The following is a 25,329-nucleotide window of genomic DNA, read 5'->3' on the forward strand; positions in this document are numbered from 1 at the left end:
CCGTAGTGCCTGCAATGTGAGCTTGTGTAATGCCAAACTCCTGTGATCTATATGCTGTCGTTGTTCTTGTAGTTGTTAAACCCCTCCTTTTCAGACTTGAGTTGTCCTGATTTTTTTTAACCATTTTTGTTTTGGTGGTGGTGAGAGATGAGCCATACCAATTTTTGAGACAGTCTATGAAGTTTGTACATATTCAATGCCCAACCAAACCGAGAAACAAAAATATGTAATGCGTCAAATCTTTCTAATTTGCTATTCTCTCTTTCACTAAGCTGCAAAATGTTCCTTAAAATTTGTTCAAAATGCAGGTCATGAATAGATCTCTCCTTTTTATGTACTAGCGATGAAGTATGGACTTATCCACATTCTCAAAAAAAAAGTATGGACTTATCCATCATTTCTCATTTCTGGGTAGATTTGGTAATATATTGTTGAGCAGGTCAAAATTCACGGACGTCTTTGTTTCATATGAAAGACTGACTAAATTAATGATGAAGCAGCTCTCTGTTTCTCAGAGAGTGGATTTTCTATATGATGAAGCATTTTTTATCACTTTCTCAGTTTAACAAGTTGCTGGTCTTACTTTGGTTCATTTTTAAGGCACGTAATGGTCAGCTATGGCAAGGTAAACGATGTCTCCCTCGTCAAGAACTTTTATTCGGTTGACAAGTTTGGATAGATAATCACTTGAGAGCCAAAACACATGTTCTCAAACTGTGCCACATCACTCGCACGCGCTCTACTTGGAAGAAGCCTCCACCTGCTTGGTTAACTGTTTGCTTACATGGAGCTTTTGATCCTAACACAAGGTCAGGTGGTGTAGGGGTAGTTGTTAGATATTGCTCATGTTTCATCTCTAGCGCACATCGAAGCCATTGCTGGGCTTATAGCTTGTCGCCTTGTCCCTGATCATGGTCTCTCCCCTGTCAAGTTCGTGACAGATTCACTTCAGCTGGTGCAGGCAGTCTCATCTCCGTCCTCGTCTCATTTGCAACAAAGCCCCGTTTATGAAGATGTGGCTGACTTGTTTATGCAATTACCAGGTTGTTCCTTCACTCACACCTTTCGTGAAGGTAATGAAGCTGCTCATTCACTCGCACCTTTCGTGAAGGTAATGAAGCTGCTCATAAGTTAGCTCGTTGGGCGTTAGCGGCGACTCAACCTTGTGATATTACTTTTCTTCCACTCCACCTCTTCTTGAGGAAGTTATCTCTGCAGTTCGATTGTAACTAATTTCGATCGTTTGTCTTAGAAAATAAAAAATAAAAAATAAAAAATATTATCATGTATTTGACCATCTTCTTCTTTTCTATTTTCTTTTGTTGCTACTTGCTAGTTCTTTCCTTTCCTCTCCCCTTGTTGCTTCATCAGAATCTTACGAAACTGGTTCAGTAGAGCCTACACGGATAGAATCAAAAGGATGATTGGTGAAGTGATCTTCCCATAAAAGAATAAAAAAGGAAATGACCGGTGAAGCAAGTATTTGGTGACATTCCGCCCGGCCGGGGCCAACCCTCAGGGTGGCGTTTGGCAAGACAATGACAACGATCACACTGCAGGAAGAGCAATTTACACATCTCAGAAGATGCATGCAGTTATGTGTTCTTGATATCGAACATCTTGGCTCTAGTTCAATCTTCATAATCGTATTGCTTACTCATGATAGTAACGGTCCTCAAATTTCAAAAGTAAGGAGGGTTTCTCTAGAACGAACCTCTAGGTGTTGTGTTAAGCGGTTACCTGCGAGGACACGGAATTCTACCTAGCAATGTAACAAAGAGTTTCTAACCATTTGGTTTTTGTCTCTTTGATTCTTTTATAAATATGCTCAATTTTCTTTTTCTTCATGATTTGATGTTTCCTATGGTGGTTCTCTGATATAGCTGTGATCTCAAATTTGGACACTCGTGTTATAAATCTGGAAGGAGGTTTTGTAGGTGCTCTTTGTTTGAAACATTGTCATCGTCTTGCTACTTTGTGTGGTTGATTTGCTGTGGTGTCTCTCTTGCGGCTGCAATCATGTCAAGGGGATGCAAGTGATGGCGTTTAGAGTTGGGTTTTCAATTTGCTACATTGATTCTTATGCACAAGATATTATTTATGTTCGAACTTATTTGTTTAGATTGTCAGTATCTGTAGTAGGGTCATCTTGCAATTTCAGAGCAAATCTGTTGTTGAATAGATTGACACTATCTTGTTGAAATGTTGGGAAAAAAAAAATTGGTTGTGGATGTAATTGTTAATTAATTTCCAATATTTTTTTTTAATGCTATCACTCTTTCACATAGAAATCAGTGTGTTAGAATTTGCCACTTCCACACAGAAATCAGTTTGAGTTATCTTCCACATAGAAATAAGTGTGAGTTAGGATTTAGGGCTTCCACACATAAATCAGTCTAAGTTATAATTTTCTACTCGCACGGATTGAACTAAAGTTAATTATGGATAAACAGTGCAGTCCATGACAAAGATTCACAATGACTTCTAAAATAGTGTGAGATGAGCATTAGCCCCCGTTCGGGAGAGCATGAAAAAACAATCCGTGTGTATCATACAGGTAAAAGCTTTCACACATTGAAAATCATGTGAGAATGATTTATGCTCAGTTTTCTTTTTCTTCATGACTTCATGTTTCCTATGGTTGTTCTCTAATATAGCTGTGATCTGCAATTTGGACACTCGTGTTATAAATCTGGAAGGAGGTTTTGTGGGTGCTCTTTGTTTGAAACATTGTCATCATCTTCCAGGCTACTTTGTTTGGTTGATTTGCTGTGGTGTCTCTCTTGCGGCTGCAATCATGTCAAGGAGATGCAAGTGATGGAGTTTAGAGTTGTGTTTTTAATTTGTGACATTGATTCTTATTCAGAAGATATTAGTTATATTCAAACTTATTTGTTTAGATTGTCAGTATCTTTAGTAGGTTCATCTTGCAATTTCAGAGCAAATCTGTTGTTGAATAGATTGACACTATCTCGTTGAAAAAAAAAAAAAAAAAAAACATTGGTTGCATGTAGAAGTATTTGTTAATTAATTTACAAAAAAATTTTTTGAATGCCATCACTCATTCACATAGAAATCAGTGTGAATTATCTAGAAATGAGTGTCAGTTAGTGTTTAAGGCTTCCACACAGAAATCAGTCTGAGTTATAATTTTCTACTCACATGGATTGAACCAAAATTAATTATGGATAATTTCTCAAAAAAAAAAAAAAAAAAAAGAGAAAATCATTCAAACAGTACCCGAACTTAGGGCCACTCTTAACTTCAGTACCCGACTATGCAAAACTATCACTTTGGTACCCCAAGTTTGAAGCCCGACCCAATAATGGTACACGCTGTTCATGACGGTGTTAACTAACAATCCACGTGCTAAATTTAGAGGGGTATTTTGGTCATTTCGTTAATGAACCTTCTCTTTAGCAGATCCCTTCTTCTCCTCGTCTCATTCATCTGGGTTTTGTCAGCTTGTGATTGGAAAATTCTAAAGCACTCGAACATATAAGAGCTCTCAAAACCAATCAAGCAAACATTCCATTAACCAGAAAGAGAAGAATGTATTTCAAAATCATGGGTCTGGATGCTCCAATCTTGACAGCACTGCAAGTTCATGATGAACTGGTATTCAAGCCTCAATAACCACAACCCAGAAATCTTCGGAGTTTAATTCCCACGCAGGGCCAGGCCTCGTCCAGAGAAGCAGTCGAACCAGAAACTAGGCATGAATGAGTCGAGAACAGCCGAAAATGTCGCTGGTGTCCAAGAACACAGTTGCCCGAGAACAAACCCAGAAACAAAGTCATTAAAACCCGATCAAATTCAAAAACTAATTGCACAGGATTGTTGGCCATGATGAGGAGATGAGATTTCATACCACAGGTAGCCAAAATGGTGGTCGGAATTGCCGGGAATTGCAGAGCTCGCCGGAGAAGTCTCGGAGCTTCCAGTCATCATTGCTCCTTCTCCGTTCAATGCATGAGTGATCCAAAGGCACAGGGACGTAGGAGACGCAAAGCTTTCACACATTCAAAATCGTGTGAGAATGATTTATTTCGTACATATTTAAATCAGTGGATAGTTGTTGTTTTGCTAGTAGTGGTCTAAAGCCATCTCCAGTTGTTGGAGGCTAAAATAACTCCCGGACTAAATTTTAGTCCCCGATAATCACTATTCATGTAAATAGTAAGGCTATAATTTCTACCATCTCCAACTCTTAGGGCTATAAGTTTAAATGTCATGTTATTTTATTGTTTTTCAAATATATAGTATTTTATACTTATGCTACTATTTCTATTCTTATATAATTATTTTTATGGTGAAATCTTATTAATTTTGCCTAGTACCATCTGGTCAAATGGGAGGTTTTGAGTTCGACTCACGAAAGATTAGTTATTCCATTTGAGTTGTTTATCTGATAAAAAAAAAAAAAATTATTAATTTTTTTGATATGATTTTATAGTACCACGTGTCAACTATGGGAGTGAGGAGGTAGAACAAAAAAATGAAAAAAAATGGGAGTGATATGATTTTTTTGTAACAGTTAGCTGACATTAGCTAGCTGCATATTTGCCTAGTACCATCTGGTCAAATGGGAGTGATATGATATTTTTGTAACAGTTAGCTGACATTAGCTAGCTGCATATTTGCTTCAATCATAGCCATTGATCTGTTCAGCCATATTCATTTCATTTATTTGGGCCACCAATGTGGACTCCACAAAAAAATAGCCCAAGGGCTTTATAAAGGGCCACCTTTAGCCCATCCCTTGGCCCCCTCAAATAGCATTTTTGGTTTAGCTTAGCCTCCAATTGGAGATGAAAATCTTCATTTTTTAGGCTATATCCACCCAGGGGTTGGAGATAGCCTAAGCTGCTATTTGGGTATTTTGGATGGCCTTGCCTGGTTTGAGCCTTTGTTGTCTCTAGCTAGTTTTGTTTTGTTGAGCCCTTCAATTGAGTCTTGTTGTATTGAAATGTTCTTTTTGATTTTTCCTTTGGAGTTGCTACTCGCCTAATAGTGGACGGGACACAATACCCTAGGGTTCAAGCAGTGTGCACACACAACCATTACCCAACTCGACTATGGAAGAAAAAAGGGTAAATTACTTCTATGGTACCTGAGGTATGGCCAATTGACACTTTGATACCTATTCTTCAAAATAGGACAATCTAATACTTGAACTTAGGTTCCGCTTGACAGTTTGGGAATTATGTTAATTCCTTCAGTTAAATGTAAGAATAAAATTGACATTTAGAATATAAGTATATAAAAAATATATATAACATGAGTTTTTTGGGTTGATGACCATCTCTGGGTCTTCATAATCTTTTGGGTCATTTGGGAGAAAATGAACATGAATTAACGCTTTTGGGTTATGTTAAAGATGATATAATTGAATTTAATGTTTAAAAAATTTAATCGTCATGATTTGAATACTCAAGAGACTACTTTTGGTGGATTAGATATAGTTCAGTGAAGTAGTCTCGTGGGTGTTCAAATCAAGATTACAATGTTTTTTAAACATAAAATTCGATCATTTCACCTTTTTTTTTTTTTGAAATAGGGTCAGTACGGCTGCCCTCAAGCCTTGACCATTAATGAAACCTCAGAATACATGGGGGGGGGACATGATACCTAAACCCCAAAATACAATAAGCATAGAGAGAACATCCTAGATTAAAACCGGGATTCTCCACAAAATCTATGTATTCTAACAAGCACCAATTAGCGAAGAGTGCATCATTGGCTACTCTATTCGCTTTACAAAGGTGGTGACATACCGGAAAGATTTTGCTCACGCGGAGCCATAAGTTACTATGACTATCAGCTTTCCCACTATGTTGCCACCGAAAAACAATTTCGGTGACACTAAGTTTCATCCTGCCACTAGGAGGTTGCGACCATTTGGGAACTCGCCACCAAGCTAGGGCAGACCAGGCACACAAAAGCTGCAGTCCGGGACAGAGCCCACGTCGCCCTACCACTACTCGGTAGGTACTTATTACCGGCATAAAGCCACAATTAACTAATAAAAACCAAAGACAATAAAACATAAAATAAAAGGAAATTGGGCTTGTTTGGACCCAAAATGAGCATTTTGGCCTGACAAGGCGTGTCTTGGAGAAATTGAGCCAATGTCAGTGGCTCAAGCTATATATTGTCGACAAGCTCGAAATATATATTTAGAGGCTAAATAAAGCCTACTATGGAAGTATGACAAGTCAACTTTAACATATTTTCCTACTTCGGCTAGAAAAAACCGAGCTAGACAAGGAAGGAGGGGTGGCAGACTTACCAAATGAAATCGAAATGTGCTGAAACTTTCCAGATCCATTCTAGACAGCCCAAGGATCATTTCTTATGAAGAGTGCAAGAGTTTTTTTTTTGAGTGGAAGGCCTTCAAACAATCAGCCCAATTTTCTACAGAAGCAAAACTGGAAAACTGGACCTGTAAGAGGTCCAACAGCATTTTCGGCCCAACCACATGGAATAAAAATCTGGAATTTTACCAGGGTGATCTACACTCATAGTGGAACATTTTTTATGAAGAAGTCGAAAGCTCATTCTGAAGTCTTGTTGGAGAAATAATTGAAGGAATAAAGGGGCAGAAACTGACCTAAAACCAGCTCAATATTCACATGTTCATGTTTCCTACCCACATGAAGAAAGCTAGATGCTTTTCTTCTTTTCCTTGGATATATTTTTCAAGACAATCTCTTTAATAGATCATCATCACTTCCATGTTGTTGCACCTTCATGCCTTGCTTTCATTTCATCATTTCTCTATCTTTTCCATATTTTACAAATCACTTTCATATTCCACTTTCATTATTTTTCTTCCACTCATCATTTCACTCTTCTTTTTCTTCCCTATATAAACACCTTCTCTTCTCATTCTAAAACACACATTCACAACACAACAACAACATCTCTAAGATGATCTAAGTTCTCTCTAGAGCAAACCTCTCTAAGAGCAACTCCTCTCCCTCTCCTTCTCTTTCTCTTAGCGGTGATCTCACTCCTAGTCCTAGTCTTCTCAGAAGCCGACTTTCAGTGCCACCAAACCCTCTGTCAACGTGCTTCGGTCCTAGTCTCCTCGGGAGCCGACGGTAGTGCCGCGACCACAACGGTTACAGAACCAGCCAAGCAAGGGTAACGCCCTAGCAACCCAGCCAAGCTAAAGTCACGCTTTAGCAAGTTCTCCTCACTTCCCGGTGGTTCTCGCTCTGCTCGATCTACAACATCGAGTATCGATTTGGTGATTTTCAAGAAGCTCAGCAAAAGTCCTCGCCACGAGGCACAAAGAATCCCACGACGAGGTTGGTGCTCTCCTCGTCCACAATCGCTCAACAGAAGTCAGGTCAAGGGACACCCCCGACGACCGCACCCGAACGGTGCTGGCACGCCCGCGCAAGAAAAGAGACTGTTGACCAGCTGCAGCAAAATTGGAGCCAAACAGGGCTCATAGCCCAAGCCCAGGCCCAAACCCCATTTAGCCCAATCGAAGAGAACAGCTGCCTGCAAGCATCTCGCCACCGATCTGCAAGCATCTCCCCACCACCCCTTCTGCAACTCCTCCGTCGTTCCATCACCGGCAGTGCCTCCGCCGGCACCTCCCTTGTAGCATGCGAACGCAGGTCGCCCCACCAGCCCTTCCTCATTCCCAGCACACCAAAGAGATGAGCCGCCTCTCCCAAGCCTTCCCCTCTCCAGATCGGATCCACACAAACTGAACCCGATCGAAAAATTCCGATCAGATCCAACCCAGACAGAACCCATCCTCGACCACCTCCCCAGATCGGATTCCGATCTGATCTGAGATCCTCAGATCCTGCCTTCACTCCCTTGGACGATGCCACCACTTGCAGACCGCCTTCCGGTCGTGGGGAGATCGAGCCCAGCCCCACACTCAAGCCACCGAGCCCGCAAGCACAGTCACCACGCGGTTTGGGCAGCGAAACCACCACGCAGCCTCCTTTCCGACGGGATTTATTACATGGACAACCACTACCGGGCACCAGGCCCCTTCCAATCCCGTCCGACGACGCCGCCACGAGGGCGAGCCGCCGGAGGGAACACACTCTGGTTTCTCTCTTCTCTTCTCTTAGGGTTTCTCGATCATTTCACCTTTAGTATGGTGATATTCGTTCCCTATTAATAGAGCCAGAAAAAGAAAACTTTAGTTGTTAACTTGCATAAACAAAGATAAAGATAAATGGAAGAAAGAAAAGAAAAAAGTTGACGGGGACGTATAGCTGATGGAAAATGTTCACCTGGTCAGTTATTGACCAAGAAAATAATGCTCAACCACCCTTGGATGTAAATCCAATGGCAGAGAGAATTATTATTAAGTTGAGGTGTTTTGTTTTCCACCCTTGGATGGCAGGAAATCATGATATGGAATGGGAATTAATTTCATTTTCCATGTAGAGATGTCGTTTGTTTGTAATTAGAGATTGGAAAGGAAATAAAAAATGAGATTGACTGGAAATTGACTCCCTCATAAAGCCTGAATTGAATTACCTAGTAAGGGGTGGTATTCTAATTTCATTCCTACCATCAAAGGCAAAATTACATAAATTATCCCTCCAAAAAAATTATATTCTCTCCCAAACATTCCTTATAAGTTAATGTCATATTTGTACTTTAATTAGTAAAAGGGTGTTATTGAAAATTATAATTTTATATTTCATTCTTATGACTTACCAAACACTACAATAGGAATGGAAAATAAATTTCATAATTTAATTTTCAGTAATGTTCCAAACACCCACATGGAAATACCAAAACCTATTCTATTCCATATCGGTTTGGAAAGGAAAATAAATCATTTTCCTATTTTAACATTCCTGCCAACCAAACGGAGCCTAAGGGTTATTGAGCATAAATTCTTTGATCAGCAACTGACCAGGTAAACAACACTGACTAGCTGATAGGGCCAACTGAGATTTTCAACTCTCTTTCTAGATATATGGACTTCAACTTTTGGTCCAGACACTCGGTAACATAGAACAACCCTGCAAATGTAATATAGCTAATGGAAAAGACAGTAGCCAGTAACATCAACGCGTTGCATATTTCAGCCCATTGTAGGTGAGGTGTTTAGATTCCTGGAAGGTGATCCGTAGACTTGGACATATATTTGTTGAGCAGGTCAAAGTCCTCTCAACTCTTTTTTTATTTTATTTTTTGGAACCAGTCCACTCAACTCTGTTTCATATCAAAGACCGACTAAATTATTGATCATGCTTTTGGACATCTTCTTCTTTTCTAATCTCTTTTGATGCTATTTCCTCTACTCTCCCTTGTTGCTTCTTCAGAATCTCCACGAAACTGCTGGTTGACTGGGTTTAGTAGAGCCTACACGGATAGATTGGTGAAGTTAATAAGATAAGAAAATAGAAAAACGAACGACTGGTGAAGCAACTCTTTGGTCCATATTATTTATTTAGGAACCAACTCTTCATTGCTCGACAGCTTCAAAGGAAATAGCAATGGCTAGCCCACCAAAAAAACTAGTAGAGAACCCTCCAAAAAAATCTGGGTGGAGCTGGTTCACGAGCTTTGAGTATGACAAGGAGAACGACAAACCAGGCGATGCACGTAACGTTCTGCTAGTAGTTGCGGCGCTGATCACTGCCGTGACCTTCCAAGCCGGGGTCAATCCTCCGGGAGGCGTTTGGCAAGACAATGAAAATGGTCACACTGCAGGAAGAGCCATTTATGCAACTCACAAGGCGCCGTTTTATGTGTTCTTGATATCGAACACCTTGGCTCTTTCGAGTTCAATCTTCATAATCGTATTGCTTACTCATAGGTTCCCTTTCCATTTTGAGGTAATGATTGCCACACTTTCTATGATTGTGACTTATGGCTCTGCTGTGTTTGCTGTGACCCCGAACGAGTCTGTGAAGTTTCGTTACATATTGTTCACGGCTGCTCTGCCTTATGTGCTGAGATTCTTGTTTCAGTTGTTCAAGAAGTATAGACATTCTGTTCGTTTTAGGTGTCAAAACCCATTTTCCGATTGCTAATCTTCTCAATGTTATCAGAATTTGTGGTATGCTGGTAGGGATGGAGTTGCTATAGATTTAATGTGTGTAATCTGAAATCGATAGAGTTTCTAAGAGTAAGAGGAGGTAGGACTACTATGTATTATCCTCAGCTCAGAGTCTATTATTCTCAAAGTAATCTTATGTTATTCGATTTTAGATCTGTATTTTGATCAAATGAATGAGTTATCGGGTGAATGTCTGGTCTAAATTACGTTATTTAGCATGTCAAGTTTCACTAACAAGAAAACAGTCTTAACTTGCCACATCCAAGGCTTCAGATTTATAAGACCAGGAAAAGAACTGAAATTACCTTAAGTTTGAAGTATGTCAGCTAACACCTAAAACCCACATGTTCAGGCTAATTGTGAGACCAATTAAGAAGGGATATGAATTGGCAGTTGGTATGTAAGTTAATTTGTTAGCTACATAGTTATATAGAAAAAACTAACTGAACGTTCATCGATGAGCAACTCATTTGTATCCTTCTTATATTAAAGTATGAAAGGAAAAGATCCAAAATGCAATATAAGTGGGACAGAAGGGTTGTTGGAAAGAAAGGGCTAGAGACAGACACCTCAATATTTTCATCTATACCTCTCCTCATTGATAAAATTAGCACTCACCCGTGAAAACACGTGATCGTTTCTACACTTTCAGGTGAATTCCAACATCACTCATCAAGTCATCGCATAACAAAAACCAAGCACACATTGTCATACTTATTCTACAACAGAAAAAAAAAAAAAAAAAAAAATCAGAAGAACAAAACAAAACAAAACCAGAAGCAAAACACAGGGTAGTTTCCAATCCCAGTCCTAAATTAGGCCCACGCCATATTCCGTCAAAGTAATGAACAACTATTTATTATTTAATGCAAAAGACAATTTCATTGACAACCAATACAGAGCACACATGGAAAATATGAACAGAATTTTGTTCATGCATCATACTCCATGTTTTATCATCCTACACAAAGAAAAATTAATGTTTATCTTTTAATTTCACCGAATACAATGGAAAACAAGAGCACATATTAGTGTCACAGAACACAATAACTCGAACTCCAGAAAGATTTATGATGCGTTATATTTCCGTATTAACTTCATTCTATTCATTGATCATATTGACCTCATTATTCTTATTAAATTAAGTTAAAAGGCAGTTGCACTTTCAGTTACTTTTTTTTTTTTTCCTAATAATAACTTTGCAAGTCTTAAATTGCTTTATTTACTAATGATGCTTTCAAATAGTACTGAAGCCCTAAAGATGATTAATTCAAATATAAATTATTCTGAAAGAAAAAGATCGAACAAGCACTTGAACAGATCCATATAATACTATAGACAGAACATTACTCACTCAATTACGCACAAAAAAGAAAAATATGCAACAACAAACACGGGAGATATAATACTGATTAATGCAGTGCAAAGCCCACATCTCAGTCCTGTTACTGAGCATCTACAATTTCTTAGTCTTCCGGCACCCCGCGAAGATAGAGAACATTGTTGCATCTGATCAAAATCTCTCCAAGATTTCCAGTGAATTGTTCATCAATAAACTCTTCAGTGTTGGCTAGCTGCAGGTTCATATAGGAATCCACCGCGACGAGACAAGCAGAGACTTTCCGGTCAGATTGTTCAAGAAAGGTTTGGGGTTAACTGGTATTGTAGCCATTGGTTCAGAATCAACGTATAAGAGCTTAGAATGTAACACAAAGTTGATATAAGTTATTATATATACAGGCACTCAAACCCTAGTCGTTTAAGGTGACCGTCAAAGGTTCTCACATCCTGAATTTGAGCCCAAATTAATGACTTTAAAAATTTAAGGCCCAAAGCCTGCTTTTCTTCATAAGCAGCCCAGTAGCTTTTTTTTTTTTTTTTTGAGAATAACAATCATTGTCAGTAAACTACTGAAAGTGAAAATAATTTATAGTGGGTCATTTGGAAAACTTTCAGACCGAAAAAAAAAAAAAAAAAAAAAAAAAAAAAAAAAAAACTAGTTAGAATACGTATGATGTATAATTTGGACAAGTTTTATAGATTTGATGTGGGTAATTTGAAATCAATGAAATGGGTCTTCTAGGAATATTTACAGAAGTAGGATTCACTATATATCCAGCTCAGGTTTTCTATGGAGTTACTAAATCTAAAATGGCATTGTGCTAAACTATCTGTATGACCAGTTGGCAGAAGGGCAACACTATGCATCTCTCACTGTCTGTCCAGGCAAGAACTAAGCTCTGTACTTTTCTTGGCCTGTTAAGCTTTGCTGGGCCGTTGGGCTTGTCCCTTAATGAAGTTTTTTCATTAACCAAAAAAAAAACTAATTCATGTCATGTTTGTTTTGTGTTATCAGTTGAAATTTCTATGCACTTTCGACGCAAGTGGGGATCAAAATATCTAACAATGTATGACGAAACTATTTCTTGTCTAGATATTATAATATTACCATGAACCAAATGAATTATTGTTTAAATTTGTAGCAAAAATTATAGTCATGTTACAACAAAATCTTACGACAAACTCAAAATTACTTTGATTACTCGAATACTATCGAATAAATTATTAAAGGTACTATTCGACTACATTTTAAACATTTATTAAATCCACGTAGTTTGCGAACTTACACTAGTTTGAGCACCAATGGTGTTTGAATTTAAATTTCAGAAACTGAAAGATTAAAATTGGGGCTATGTTTACTAATGTTCCAACTATTTCTGTAGTTCAAAAACTTTATTCTAAAGAGTTCTCTCTCTTTTCTCCATGTATCTGTCCAACTAAGAGTTGCCCCATGATTGCACATGTTCCTTGTTCCCTCTCTAGGTCAGTACAACTGTCTAACAAAACCAACTGTCAATACCAAATATGCCTCCAGTAAAATAGCCCTTTATTGCACTATAGCATTCTTTTGGTTCAGTCTGACCTAGCTATCCACCCATTCCACCAAACAAGCTAGCTTTTTGCACTCACCACTCATTTTCCTTCCAGATTGTGATCTAGTATTTAAGCACATTGGCATGCATAGCCACCAATCTATGCACTTGTGCCAACCAAAAAGTTAACAGAATCCAAACATTTATGTATAACAACAAAGTATCATTAGGGCTTTGTTTTCCAGACTGGAATTGTCAACACCCATCTTTATATACATGCCAAATAGCTCAATTACAAAACCCCAAATAGCAAAACCAACAAAGAAAAGTGCACAAAAACCTAATTGTTCATTTTGCCAACCCAAGAATATAGGAAAAGTACAAACTCACTACATCAACTACTTTTATGGAAGAGTTCTCCCTGTAAAGCTAAACAGCAAGTTGCCGTTGCTTATGTGAGGGGTCATCTTCATCAAAGCACAAATGGAGCTTTACTGATTTTCCCAAACTGAGAGAAGAATCTATGGAATCTAGAGGAGGTTGCAACAGAAGCATTTCCCTTTGAAGGTAGGAACAGTAGGTGGTGAAGGTGGTGGGAGTCACATTCAAGTTGAAGCTCAAACCAAATAGGAAATCCACTTCAAGGAAATTCATCTCTGCTGTGCTGATCCCTCCAACTTTTGCATAATAAGCATTATTGTAGTACCTGAATGTAAAACATCCCATGAATAAAATTAGAAACCAATGGAATTTATACAAACCTATTTTGGGGATCAACAAAAAATGATATACTTTAATTTTTGACTTCATAGAGTTGATCAAATTTTATTAAGTTTTGTCAACATGTGCATCTTGGTGGACTCTCCATAACTAGGAAAGCCAGATTAGCACATGGCTGGAGTTAGTTGGATTTTCTGATAAAACATTGTTGGAGACTCAACAGCCACTTATTATAATCAAACATTATTTAAATAAGTATGTATTTTTGTTCTGAAATTTAAAGTAGTAAGCAAGGAATCAAATTCATCATCTGAGGCAAAGAAGGTTTCCAATATTTGAAACTATGCAAGAACCTAAAAACCCAGATCACAAATCAGAGAATAAATCCATGGAATTCATATGTTCCAATCTACACTTATGCATGAAAACAATCTAACTAAAACTAAACTGTATGAACACAATGCATGTAATAAGTTCAAGTTCAGATATTTGAAACTACGCAAGAACCTAAAAACCCAGATCACAAACCAGAGAATAAATCCATGGAACTCACATGTTCCAATCTACACTTATGCATAAAAGACAATCTAGCTAAAACTAAACTGTATGAACACAATGCATGTAATAAGTTTAAGCTCAGATACTTACATATCATCCATGAATTTTGCAGCCACCATGACACTAGTAATCAGCAACCGATGAACGTTGAACGAATTGATAGGCAAGGAGGGCTGCTTCTGAGTAAACCGATCGAGATAAACATATGCGACGATTAAGCAAGAAGGGCTGCAATTTGCATACTTGAAGATCCTCTCTAGGTAGCTCTGAATTGAAATCGTAGGTCTAGTTAGACCATGGAAGACTGAGACTTTCTGGATTTGGAACTGAGAATTGAGATCATTTGATTTAGCTACTCTCTGAACCAAAGAAGAGAGGAATGTGATGATCTTGTTCATCACAATTGGATTCTCTAGCTCTGCCATTGAGATGATGGCAAGTTTTGTCCTAGTGCTTCGAGGTGTATGGGTTTTTGTTGGTGCTCAAGTGTTTTGCAGGTGTTATAATTAAGGCTGGTGTTGGGTTATATATAAGGGTATAGTTATCAGTAACTTTTCAAAATTTGTTTTGTTTGTTTCTATAGTTGAAGAAAATGAGAGAAGGTCAGAAATGGTAGAGGAGGTCAAACAAGAGAGAAAGGAAGAGCACACAGAAAACTAAGTAAAAACTGTTTTTAGTTTTTATTTTGTAAACCGTTTAGGTGTTTTCTCATTGAATCTTTGTCTGTCCAACATTTTTATTCTTTTCATTTTGATTTTGAACTTTTTATTCTAACTAAAATAACCAAAAACAGACACCAAAACTATATATAAAGGGTATAAACCGGAAAAATTGATTTTCTCCGCTTGAGTATGTAGTGCAAATAAGAAAATGTATAGTATGTTCTTATTTCTTGCAATTAGTGAACTTGTTTTTTCTTTTGACGAAAATGCTTGACTGACATTGAAGTAAAAAAGAATTTGATATCTGATCATCGGTGTCACACTTACTTTAAAATTACAATAAAAATTATCTATAACATGCAAAAGATATCATGTTGTACGGTACAATATTTGGGATATGTAACACTATTTTTTCTTTAAACACAGACCAAAAATGTACCATTGAAGAGTAGGAGTTTGGAATACCCTCCTCATCAATTAAATTATGACTTGTAGATCCCCATTTGTTGAGTGGGTTTGTGACTTTTTCTCATTTTCATGTCACATGTACTTGAATTTTGAGCTGGGCAATGATTTTGTTTATCTCTTTTTTTTCCTTTCTATTTCAAACCTCACAAAGAGGGAAGAAAGGTGGATTAATTAGTGCTGCACTAATCACCAATCAATAATGTCCTTTTCTTTGAAATGAATGTGGGGGGTTTTCTGGTGATTTGCTGTGATAATGGTGATGGCATGCCATACCCATCATGTGGTTACATGTGAGAAATTGTGATTGTAAATATGTGGGGTGTCCCTTTTTCCAAAGGAGATCTTGCATCTTTGCATGTGTTGGGATTCCCATACAATTGGGTAGGCATAACATGGATATGCTCTCTTGGTCTACTAGCATTCATAATCTTTCATAATGTATATGCTGCTTTTGTTCCAGGCAGTATAAAGCATTATACTACTTAAATTTTGCAAATTTAGGGGGATAGTGAGTTGGGTTTCTTAAGATTGGGTTACCTTTTTTTATACAAAAAAAAAAAGATTGGGTCATGTGATCCAGATCTTGAGGCAATGTTAGGTTTTTGTGGGCAAAATTAAAAAACCAGCTTTATGTGTTCAGAAAACCAGAAGTTAGATACCTCAATAAGTTGCTTGTGACTAAAAAAAGTCACGAGGTTTGCGGGGATTAATGTCTGTCAATCAAGTAGCTACCAAAGAACAAAATGTCAAAGTCTGTAGAGCGAGCATGATTTGGAGTTTTGGACACATTCATCGATCCATATCGCTCAAGCAATGTGGGTGTGAATTTCTTCGGGTTCAAAAAGTTTTATTTATTGTTAAAAGAAAATTGTATTCATTGTATCTAGTCATCTAGAGTATATTCCATATTAGAAAACTTAAGAAAACGGGAGTTGATTAATGTAGGAAAATTGTTGAGGTAAGTACTTTATTACAGGGTGGAAAGATTAGAATTGGGAATCCCCGGAGGTAAGATCCAGCAACTAGAAGTCTGGTGCAGTTTTGGAAAGTCTGGAGGATTGAGTATCAAGTACGCCCCAAAGTACTGATAACCGGATTAAGTTTCCAGTGTTTTTTTTTCTTAATAAGTAAATAGAGAATTAGGCAATATTATCTGTAATAGCCAATTTGAAGCGTTATATTCCGAAAGAAAAAAAGCCGTCACAATCGCAAATCCGCCGCTCGTTTCTCTATAGTGTCAATATACGTAGCTTAAGGATATCTTGTGTTTATTAGTTTTAGGGTTCTTCTTATCCATATAAGCTTATTCCTAAAATCCAAATACATTCTTTTGAATCCACCATTCCAATATTCCACTTGTACCCAAAACCAAAGGGCACCCTCGACCTCTACTAACTAGCTACCAAGCTAGATAATATCTCAAAGTGGCACTTAGGGTCAGATCAAATTCAAAAACAAGGAAATGAAGAAAAGACAACGCAGGCCATCCAGGAATCTAACCTTCTGGTAATATAGGACAAAAGAGAAGAGAGGTTTTAACAAGAGGTGCTTTTACAGTATAGATTTCATTTTTATTATCATAAAGTTTGTTATTTTCTATCTGGTTAATTTGAGGCTAAACTACATGCCTTCTGCATATAAAATCCAAGCCAGCTACATCAAATATTATCCGTAGGCAGACAATCTAAACTTCTCATGTTCCGGCCGGCATGTTATAGGTTCATCACCATATACACCTCTGTCCTAATTAAGTAATAGGTAAGCATGTTTAACTGTTCTCGGTGTGATACATTTTCTCTTACCACTAATATAAAACAATATACTACGATAATTATTGGGGAGTTCGTCTATACATCAAGTAAACTAATTCAATTTAGAAGTAAATTGGATATGCAGGAGTAGATTAATTTGAGATTACTCTGCTTTTATATAGGACTAATCTATCTTCATATCGAACTAAATTTGGTTCATGTATTGACACACTGATGTACCATATAACTTCTCTTTGTTGAGACATCTGCAAACATTTTGTTGGTCGAAGAGTTGACCCCAAGGAAGGTTCCATTCTCAAATTTGTATCTCTATGTTATTCAACCAATCACGAGAATATCTTACTATATAGTCATACTTATAATAGTTGACATGATTTGATTGGGAAATAGCCTTTGCTCTACATCAATTGGAAATCAAGGTGTGAAAGCATGAGAAACATGCATGTTTAAGTGAGAGCAACAAATCGGCATTTGAATTGTGATAAAGATTCAGAGGCTTGTCCCTGTTGCATGTGCTGTTCATGTGATCCCCCTTCATCCTCTCCCGTCTTCGACAATATAAGAGCAAGTTTACCCGTTGGGTCACCGGGTCACCTACTATTCACTGCTTTTTAGTGTATATTTTCATTCTCTAGGTCACGAAATACACTGTGCCCGTGACCCAGGGCACGAAATACACTGACCCAGAATACTGTACAGGGTGACCCAGGGCACGAAATACACTGTGCTCGTGACCCAGATGGTGAAATTAACACTAAAAAGCAGTGAATAGTGGGTGACCTGGTGACCTAACGGATGAACTTGCTCTAAGAAAACAAAACAAAAACCAAAACCTAAAGTACGTACCTTGTGGATTTGCATGATTTGCTACCACGAAAATGTAAGAAAGAGTTTTGCAATTCGAATATGAAAATGGGAGAAATAATGGACCACCCCCCCCCCCCCCCCCCCCCCACATGTTCTTCAATTTTTAGTTCATACTAGTGGGGCCTCCTCCAACTTTTAATTGAATAAGACACCCCTCCATGTTTTTTTTCGGTCTGAACCCCTCCATGTTTTTATTGAAAATAAAATAAAAGAAAAAAATAATTGAAAATCAATTAAAACCTTCACCTTTTCTTGTTGTAAGCCTAATGCTTTAGACATCCCAGGATTGGTTGATTAAACTATGCCAAATCGTTTCACTGAGATACCAATTATTTGAGTTAGTGACGTGGGAATTATGTTATTATGAATGTCTAACCTTTCTTTTCCTTCTGTTCTTTCTATTTTATTTTTATTTTTTAGGAAAAATTTTACAAACAGTACACCAAGTAAATGCCACTAATAATTTCCATACATAATGTTTCAAACCGATCATTTTGGTACACGGACTCTCGAGCCCGACCCACTTTGTAGACATGTCGTCACTGACGCCGTTTAGTCTTATGTCATTACTCATTTGTCAGAGGGTAATTTAGTACTTGTACCTCTTTCTGACTTTGACACTCTCCCTCTCTTCCTCCATGGCTACGATCAGAAATTTTCCCAGTCCTTTACCTACTCTTGTTTGGACCCAAAATAAGCATTTTGGCCTGACAAGGCGTGTCTTGGAGAAATTGAGCCAATGTCAGTGGCTCAAGCTATATATTGTCGACAAGCTCGAAATATATATTTAGAGGCTAAATAAAGCCTACTATGGAAGCATGGAAGCATGAAAAGTTAACTTTAGCACATTTTCCTACTTCGGCTAGGAGAAACCGAGCTAAACAAGGAAGGAGGGGCGGCAGACTAACCAAATGAAATCTAAATGAGCTAAACCTTTCCAGATTAATTCTAGAAAGCCCAATGATCATTTCTTATGAAGAGTGCCAGAGCTAGATTTGAGTGGAATGCCTTCAAACAATCAGTCCAATTTTCTACAGAAGCAAAACTGGAAAACTGGACCTGTAAGAGGTCCAACAGCATTTCCAGCCCAACCGCATGGAATAAAGCTCTGAAAATTTGTCAGGATGATCTACACTCATAGTGGAACATTTTTTATGAAGAAGTCGAATGCTCATTCTGAAGGCTTGTTGGAGAAATAATTGAAGGAATAAAGGGGCAGAAACTGACCTAAAACCAGCTCAATATTCACATGTTCATGTTTCCTACCCACATGAAGAAAGCTAGATGCTTTTCTTTTTTTCCTTGGATATATTTTTCTGCTACAATCTCTTTAATAGATCATCATCACTTCCATGTTTTTGCACCTTCATGCCTTGCTTTCATTTCATCATTTCTCTATCTTTTCCATATTTTACAAATCACTTTCATACTCCACTTTCATTATTTTTCTTCCACTCATCATTTCACTCTTCTTTTTCTTCCCTATATAAACACCTTCTCCTCTCATTCTAAAATACAGACCCATTCACATTCAACAACAACATCTCTAAGATGATCTAAGTTCTCTCTAGAGCAAACCTCTCTAAGAGCAACTCCTCTCCTTCTCTTTCTCTTACCGGTGATCACACTCCTAGTCCTAGTCTTCTCAGAAGACGACTTTCAGTGCCACCAAACCCTCTGTCAACGTGCTTCGGTCCTAATCTCCTCGAGAGCCGATTGTAGTACCACGACCAAACACCGACATACAACACACATTCACATTCAACAACAACATCTCTAAGATGATCTAAGTTCTCTCTAGAGCAAACCTCTCTAAGAGCAACTCCTCTCCTTCTCTTTCTCTTAGCGGTGATCACACTCCTAGTCCTAGTCTTCTCAGAAGCCGACTTTCAGTGCCACCAAACCCTCTGTCAACGTACTTCGGTCCTAGTCTCCTCGGGAGCCGACGGTAGTGCCGCGACCACAACGGTTACAGAACCAGCCAAGCAAGGGTAACGCCCTAGCAACCCAGCCAAGCTAAAGTCACGCTTTAGCAAGTTCTCCTCACTTCCCAGTGGTTCTCGCTCTGCTCGATCTACAACATCGAGTATCGATTGTGATTTTCAAGAAGCTCAGCAAAAGTCCTCGCCACGAGGCACAAAGAATCCCACGACGAGGTTGGTGCTCTCCTCGTCCACAATTGCTTGAAAGAAGTCAGGTCAAGGGACACCCCCGACGACCGCACCCGAACGGTGCTGGCACGCCAGCGCAGAAAAGAGACTGTTGACCAGCTGCAACAAAATTGGAGCCAAACAACTCTCTCAGTCTCTTGTTATCTTTCCTCCAAGCTCTTTTGTAACCAAACCCAATCCCAATATCATAGGAATTACTCCATAATTGTAAGTGAGCTCCATTACAAAGTTCGTTTCTTCCGGCCCGAATCCGAGGAAAGCATTCGAGTACTTCTCTTCCGAAATATCCCTCTGCCGCAACAGCTTCATCCCAAGAGCCTCAGTGTAAAACTTGATGGTGCGCTCGAGATCGCCGACGCGGTACACGGCGTGGAGGAGGCGGCTGGCAATTCCAGAAGCTCCGAAGCGACGAATATCCTCATAAATTTCTTCTTCTATCGTCCGATTCATCAGAGTGAATGGGAGCCGTTGGATCTGCCCACGATTCTTCCTCCCCTCACCTTCACCTTCACCTTCATCATCGTCGCTCGTCGCCGCCCGCCTCCACATCGCCAGCGGTCGTAATTGAAACCTTGAATTCTCCAACAACAATATCAAATCAAATTTCGAATTTCTTGATCAAATTGGGTTTCTGCAATTGAAGGTGAGGGACTGGGTTCAATGCTTAGATCACACAAGTAAGGCGATAGAACTTACTTTGAATTTCTTGGATAGCTGGCCATGCCTGAAGCCAAAGCTTTGCCTTTGATACAGAACACGATGAACAAGAGGGAAAGAAGATTCGCAGGGTTTTCTTACTATTATATTTATTTTATTTTTTAACAGAGTTAAGTCTCCTCTGCTTCACTCTCGTACTCCATATCTTCCTCACTCACCATAGCCATCAATTCAACTGTCACAGCAACGAAAACCCTAGATTGGAGTTGGAGATCTTGAACAGATGAACCAAATAGAGAGAAGATGTGGGAGGTGAGGATGAGAGATTAAAGATTAAAAAGTTTGGTTTCGGCGGAGAAGCTTGAGAATTGAAGGGTGTTGATTGATGGTAATGGGTTGGAATTGCATAATTGCAGAGGTGATCGAGATTGGGAGAGGGGAAGACAGATGGGTGCCCATAGTGAGAGAGAGAGAGAGAGAGAGAGAGAGAGAGAGAGAGAGAGACAGTGGGTGCCCAGAGGAAGAGAGAAAAAGCAGGGTGCTCAGAGTAAAAACTCGAAGAGACCAAATTACCCCTTAAATTAGGCTAGGTGGCACTGAAACTAACAGCGTCATTGACGTTGTGTCTAGATAGTGGGTCGGGTTTCAAGTTTCATGTACCAAAATGCTCGGTTTGGAACTTTATGTATGAAAATTATTAGTGACCTTTACTTGGTGTACTGTTTGTAAAATTTTCCCTATTTTTTAATACATCTATCAATCAGTATTTAGTGAAGATGAAAGAGTCATCTAAAAAAAAGTGAAGATGAAAGAGAGCAGGGTAAACGGTTGAACTCTTTTGTTGTTTCAAATCTTTATTAATAATTAAGTCGAGGTTACTCATAATGCTCAAGATTAACTAAAACTAAAACTCGAAATAGTAGATAATGTCATCAATTAAGCTTATATGCTAATTCTGAACTCTTTTGTACTAAAGCAAGCTTGTGAGCTACAGACATATATAGCAAGTTCAATAGAAGGAGCCAGAGAGGAGCTCTAAATAGGAGATAATGTCATCAACTATATGACCTAACAGAGATGTATTTCCTTCGTAGTGGTTGTAAGCTTAACAACCTCATGGTCGTACATTTGGTAATTATATTGGGTTGCAATTCCAGTGGTTGAATTAAATTAAAGATTAATTGCAATAAGTATATGGACTTAATCATCAATAGATTGATGTTGTAATTCCTTGCTAATTGTGCTTCTTTTTTATGCCAAGGGCCAAGGGGAAGGTCTTAGTCTTCGTAGGACAATACACCTGGATAAGGAATGATTTGCTCCTCATAACAATCAATTGCATTGGGCATGCATATTAGAGTGAGTCTAGAGAAGTGAAAATAAAATATATGATTTAACCATAGCTAGCGTAGTTACAGTTTAGCTGTCTAGTTATCTATAATCCCAACTATAAAGGCCAACATATGATCCACCATATATTGCTAGTTTCTCTGTTTTTTTTTTTTTTTTCTTCCCTAGTATCAAACAAAGCAAATAAAAAAAAAAGTGTTATTGAACGATGGTTCAAATTTCCACATGCGAAGACTTTAATTTTTGGGGCATGTATTAGAAAGGGAAAATCGTCCAAACAGTACCTGAATTTTTTCAGACAATTAACTTTCATACCTATGTTTTGTGAAATATCAAAATGGTACATGAAAATTTAAGCCCAACCCAATATTATTCATACCTAGGAACAGTAAAAATGTTAACCCCATTAACTTTTTAGGGGTAAAACTGGTACTTCATGTATTCCGGCCGCCTCAGTTTGGTTTCAAGGACCCAGCTTCTGCAAGAAAAGTGCAGAAAGCTGACTGTGAAATCCGACAACCCTCTTCTCCACCTAGTCGGACCATTATACCCCTCCACAACCTTCCCAGAACCCCAAAGGCAGCTTCACCATCAGCCAAGTCTATCGCTTTCTCATCCTTTCGAAGCTGCCGCAACTTAACAATACTTGGCAACAAAAATCGCTCCCTCAACCTATCGATAGCCCGGAACAACATGGTTGAGCGGGGCTCGTCCACCCCAACACTATCGCTAAGCGTCCAAGAGAAGTCCGCAGAATGGGAGCTCTACCCTTCTTCAACAATGTCGTTGCCCTCGTCACTTTGAGCAGAAATACCGACACTCCCTCACTAGTCTCATGTTCTGCCTCCTCTTTTTGGCGGGCAATCTCATGTTCTATGTTTCGCCGCGAAGCCATACGTGGTGGTGAAATTAGTTGAAGCAGAACTACGTCTAGCGGCTCTTCAAACCCAACCCCTGCAAAAGCAGAACGATGCAACGAGTCAATAAACACCCTCTTCGGAGTATTAAGTGGCGACAAATCAGACTTTGATTCTTCACTGCTTGAGATATCAATAACGGCCGGCATCTTCAACAAACGCTCTAACCTAGAAGTTAGCAGTCAAGTTAGATCTAACCTAACCTTATTCTACCTCTATTCTCAAGAACACAAGCACCCAGAAACCCCGAAATTCAGCAAAACCCATAACCCGGTACAACGTTATACCCAAAATAAAGCACAAAACACCACAAAAAAAAAAAAAAAAAACTGAAGTACCACATTCGATCCTCACCCTACCAACACAAAAAAGCAAGACAAATGCAGGAGAAACCAGAACAACATAAGAAGAATTCAAGGGCTCAACACTAACCTGAAGCAAACCAAGAGTCTGATCACAGTCGAAAATGACCAAACGCCGAGGAATGAAGTTCTATTTCACACCCCTCGTCTTTTTTCTTCTCCCTGATCTTTCACTCTCGACCTTCTGCTATGATTCTCTTCCTCTGCTCTCGTTTGGCTTTCTCGTTCAAGATGGGTGAAACACTTTCAAATTGAAGCAAAGAGTGAAAACCTACTCTGTTTCCCTCCCTTAAAAAAAGACCCCCCGGCAAATCTCCGCTGTATAAGCAAAAGTAACCGCTTCCCAAGATCACGCCACGTGCCCCACTACCCCATTATTACTCAACTTAACCGAGGCGATGCCTTGGTTACCTAGACAATAATGACGTCTCATTTATGAAGAAACGACAACTGCAATGAAGTGACGTACTGACGCGCGCCAACCCAATCAAAGACAACCATATGTCGCCCTACTCTGTCAGAAGATCACTTTGAATGTTTAGATTTTCAAAATTCATAACTGCTCCTCCATACGGTTTTGTCTCCCAGCAACAAACCTTATTCTCCAATAACAAACACTGACACCCATTAACAAGCCTAGTTCTCCGTCAACAAACCCGGTATTCCTCCAAAACACTGTTTCAAATTAATGCCTACACCCCCACTAACAAGCTCCACTCCCTAGCAAACAAACCCACTTCTCTGCCAAGTAGAGCTATTCTCCACCACGGAGATCCCTTCTCCATCAATGGAGCTTCTCCACTGACAACAGACTAAGATATCTCGCCAGCAGAACTTCTCCCGCTAAGTCCCTACACGTCGCAGGTCATTCCGCTAAAACCAAAACTTCGCCTTTCTCCCGTCAAGCTCATGTTTAGCGAAAAAAGGCACACCAGCAGACATTCCTTCCCATGAACAGTAACAATGACCTCCACAAGGCATTGTAGTCAAGTTTTCTCCTCCAGGGATGAGTAAGGGACAAGTTAATATAGCCCAAGGCAGCCATTGATCAGGCGTTAACTCCCGACACTGAGGAACCGAAAGAGTAAGCTAGCTATCTATCGCCTAAAGCTGTCAGGCAGCTCCTCTCACCAAACAATTATCCGACCAAAGGAGGTCTTTCTTAGCCAGGGAGTGGGGGACTCTCAAGAGGGCCTAGCAGGGGCCCACCTGAAAGGGCAAAAGCGCTCGTTCGGATGAAATCCATGGTTGACGGCACACTCGCATTGATTATGCCCAACATATTGCCTAGGACTTCGCTTTAGCAGCAATAACTGCAACCAAGAAATCCCTCCTTGACTGGGGACTTGAGGGACTTGTACATACACGATACTGCCGGCCATGATCAGCACTCGCGGGAGCTTACCACCCATTATCGGAATGACCACGCAAGTATGACCCCTAGAAACACTGCAAGCCAATCTCCACCGAAAAACCGAGCTCAGGCCAAAGTGCACTTTGACGTGCCGTCACGCGCCGCTCAAAGTCATCTTATCAGGAATGACTAAAACTAGCAGACTGAAGCATATCAGTCCTACATTGAAAACAAGACTGAGGTTGATCCTCATTTCACCTATAAAAGGTCAACTTCTCTCTCTTCATTCATTACACATTTAATATCCATCCACCGCTATTCTATCATCATAAATACATTGTCTGACTTTACCATCGGAGGAGCGAATACAGCCAACCGCGGTTCCCCCCTCTTGACGTACGCCGTTGTATTTCTCTTGATAGGTAGCGCTCCGATGCTAAAGTCAGCCAACCGCAGTCTCCCCTCTTGACGCAGTTGTATTTCTGTTGACAGGTAGTGGCTTCTCGCAACTTTACAAACATATCAAAAGATTGGGACCCTC

General features: G+C 39.2%; 3 protein-coding genes and 1 pseudogene across 3 annotated transcripts; 1 reads left to right on the forward strand and 3 right to left on the reverse strand.

The window, feature by feature from the left end:
* The first annotated feature begins 9,491 nt into the window (after positions 1-9,491).
* LOC133716524 (uncharacterized) lies at positions 9,492-10,031 on the forward strand. The gene has a single exon (XM_062143226.1). The coding sequence runs from the start codon at positions 9,492-9,494 to the stop codon at positions 10,029-10,031; it is 540 nt and encodes a 179-aa protein (XP_061999210.1).
* A 1,353-nt stretch (positions 10,032-11,384) lies between these two features.
* Positions 11,385-11,729, reverse strand: LOC133714233 (probable small nuclear ribonucleoprotein F; annotated as a pseudogene).
* A 1,386-nt stretch (positions 11,730-13,115) lies between these two features.
* On the reverse strand, positions 13,116-14,746 carry LOC133715782 (cyclin-U4-1-like). The gene is made up of 2 exons (XM_062142425.1): positions 14,299-14,746; positions 13,116-13,636 (listed from the first exon to the last, which is right to left on the reverse strand). Exons 1-2 carry the CDS (start codon positions 14,631-14,633, stop codon positions 13,360-13,362), a joined length of 612 nt encoding a protein of 203 aa, XP_061998409.1. The 5' UTR covers positions 14,634-14,746; the 3' UTR covers positions 13,116-13,359.
* Positions 14,747-20,277: 5,531 nt separating this feature from the next.
* On the reverse strand, positions 20,278-20,697 carry LOC133716525 (lactoylglutathione lyase-like). The gene has a single exon (XM_062143227.1). It carries the CDS (start codon positions 20,695-20,697, stop codon positions 20,278-20,280), a length of 420 nt encoding a protein of 139 aa, XP_061999211.1.
* Between the last annotated feature and the right edge of the window lie 4,632 nt (positions 20,698-25,329).

The sequence above is a fragment of the Rosa rugosa genome, chromosome 6 (genome assembly GCF_958449725.1).
Source record: "Rosa rugosa chromosome 6, drRosRugo1.1, whole genome shotgun sequence".
Taxonomy (NCBI): domain Eukaryota; kingdom Viridiplantae; phylum Streptophyta; class Magnoliopsida; order Rosales; family Rosaceae; genus Rosa; species Rosa rugosa.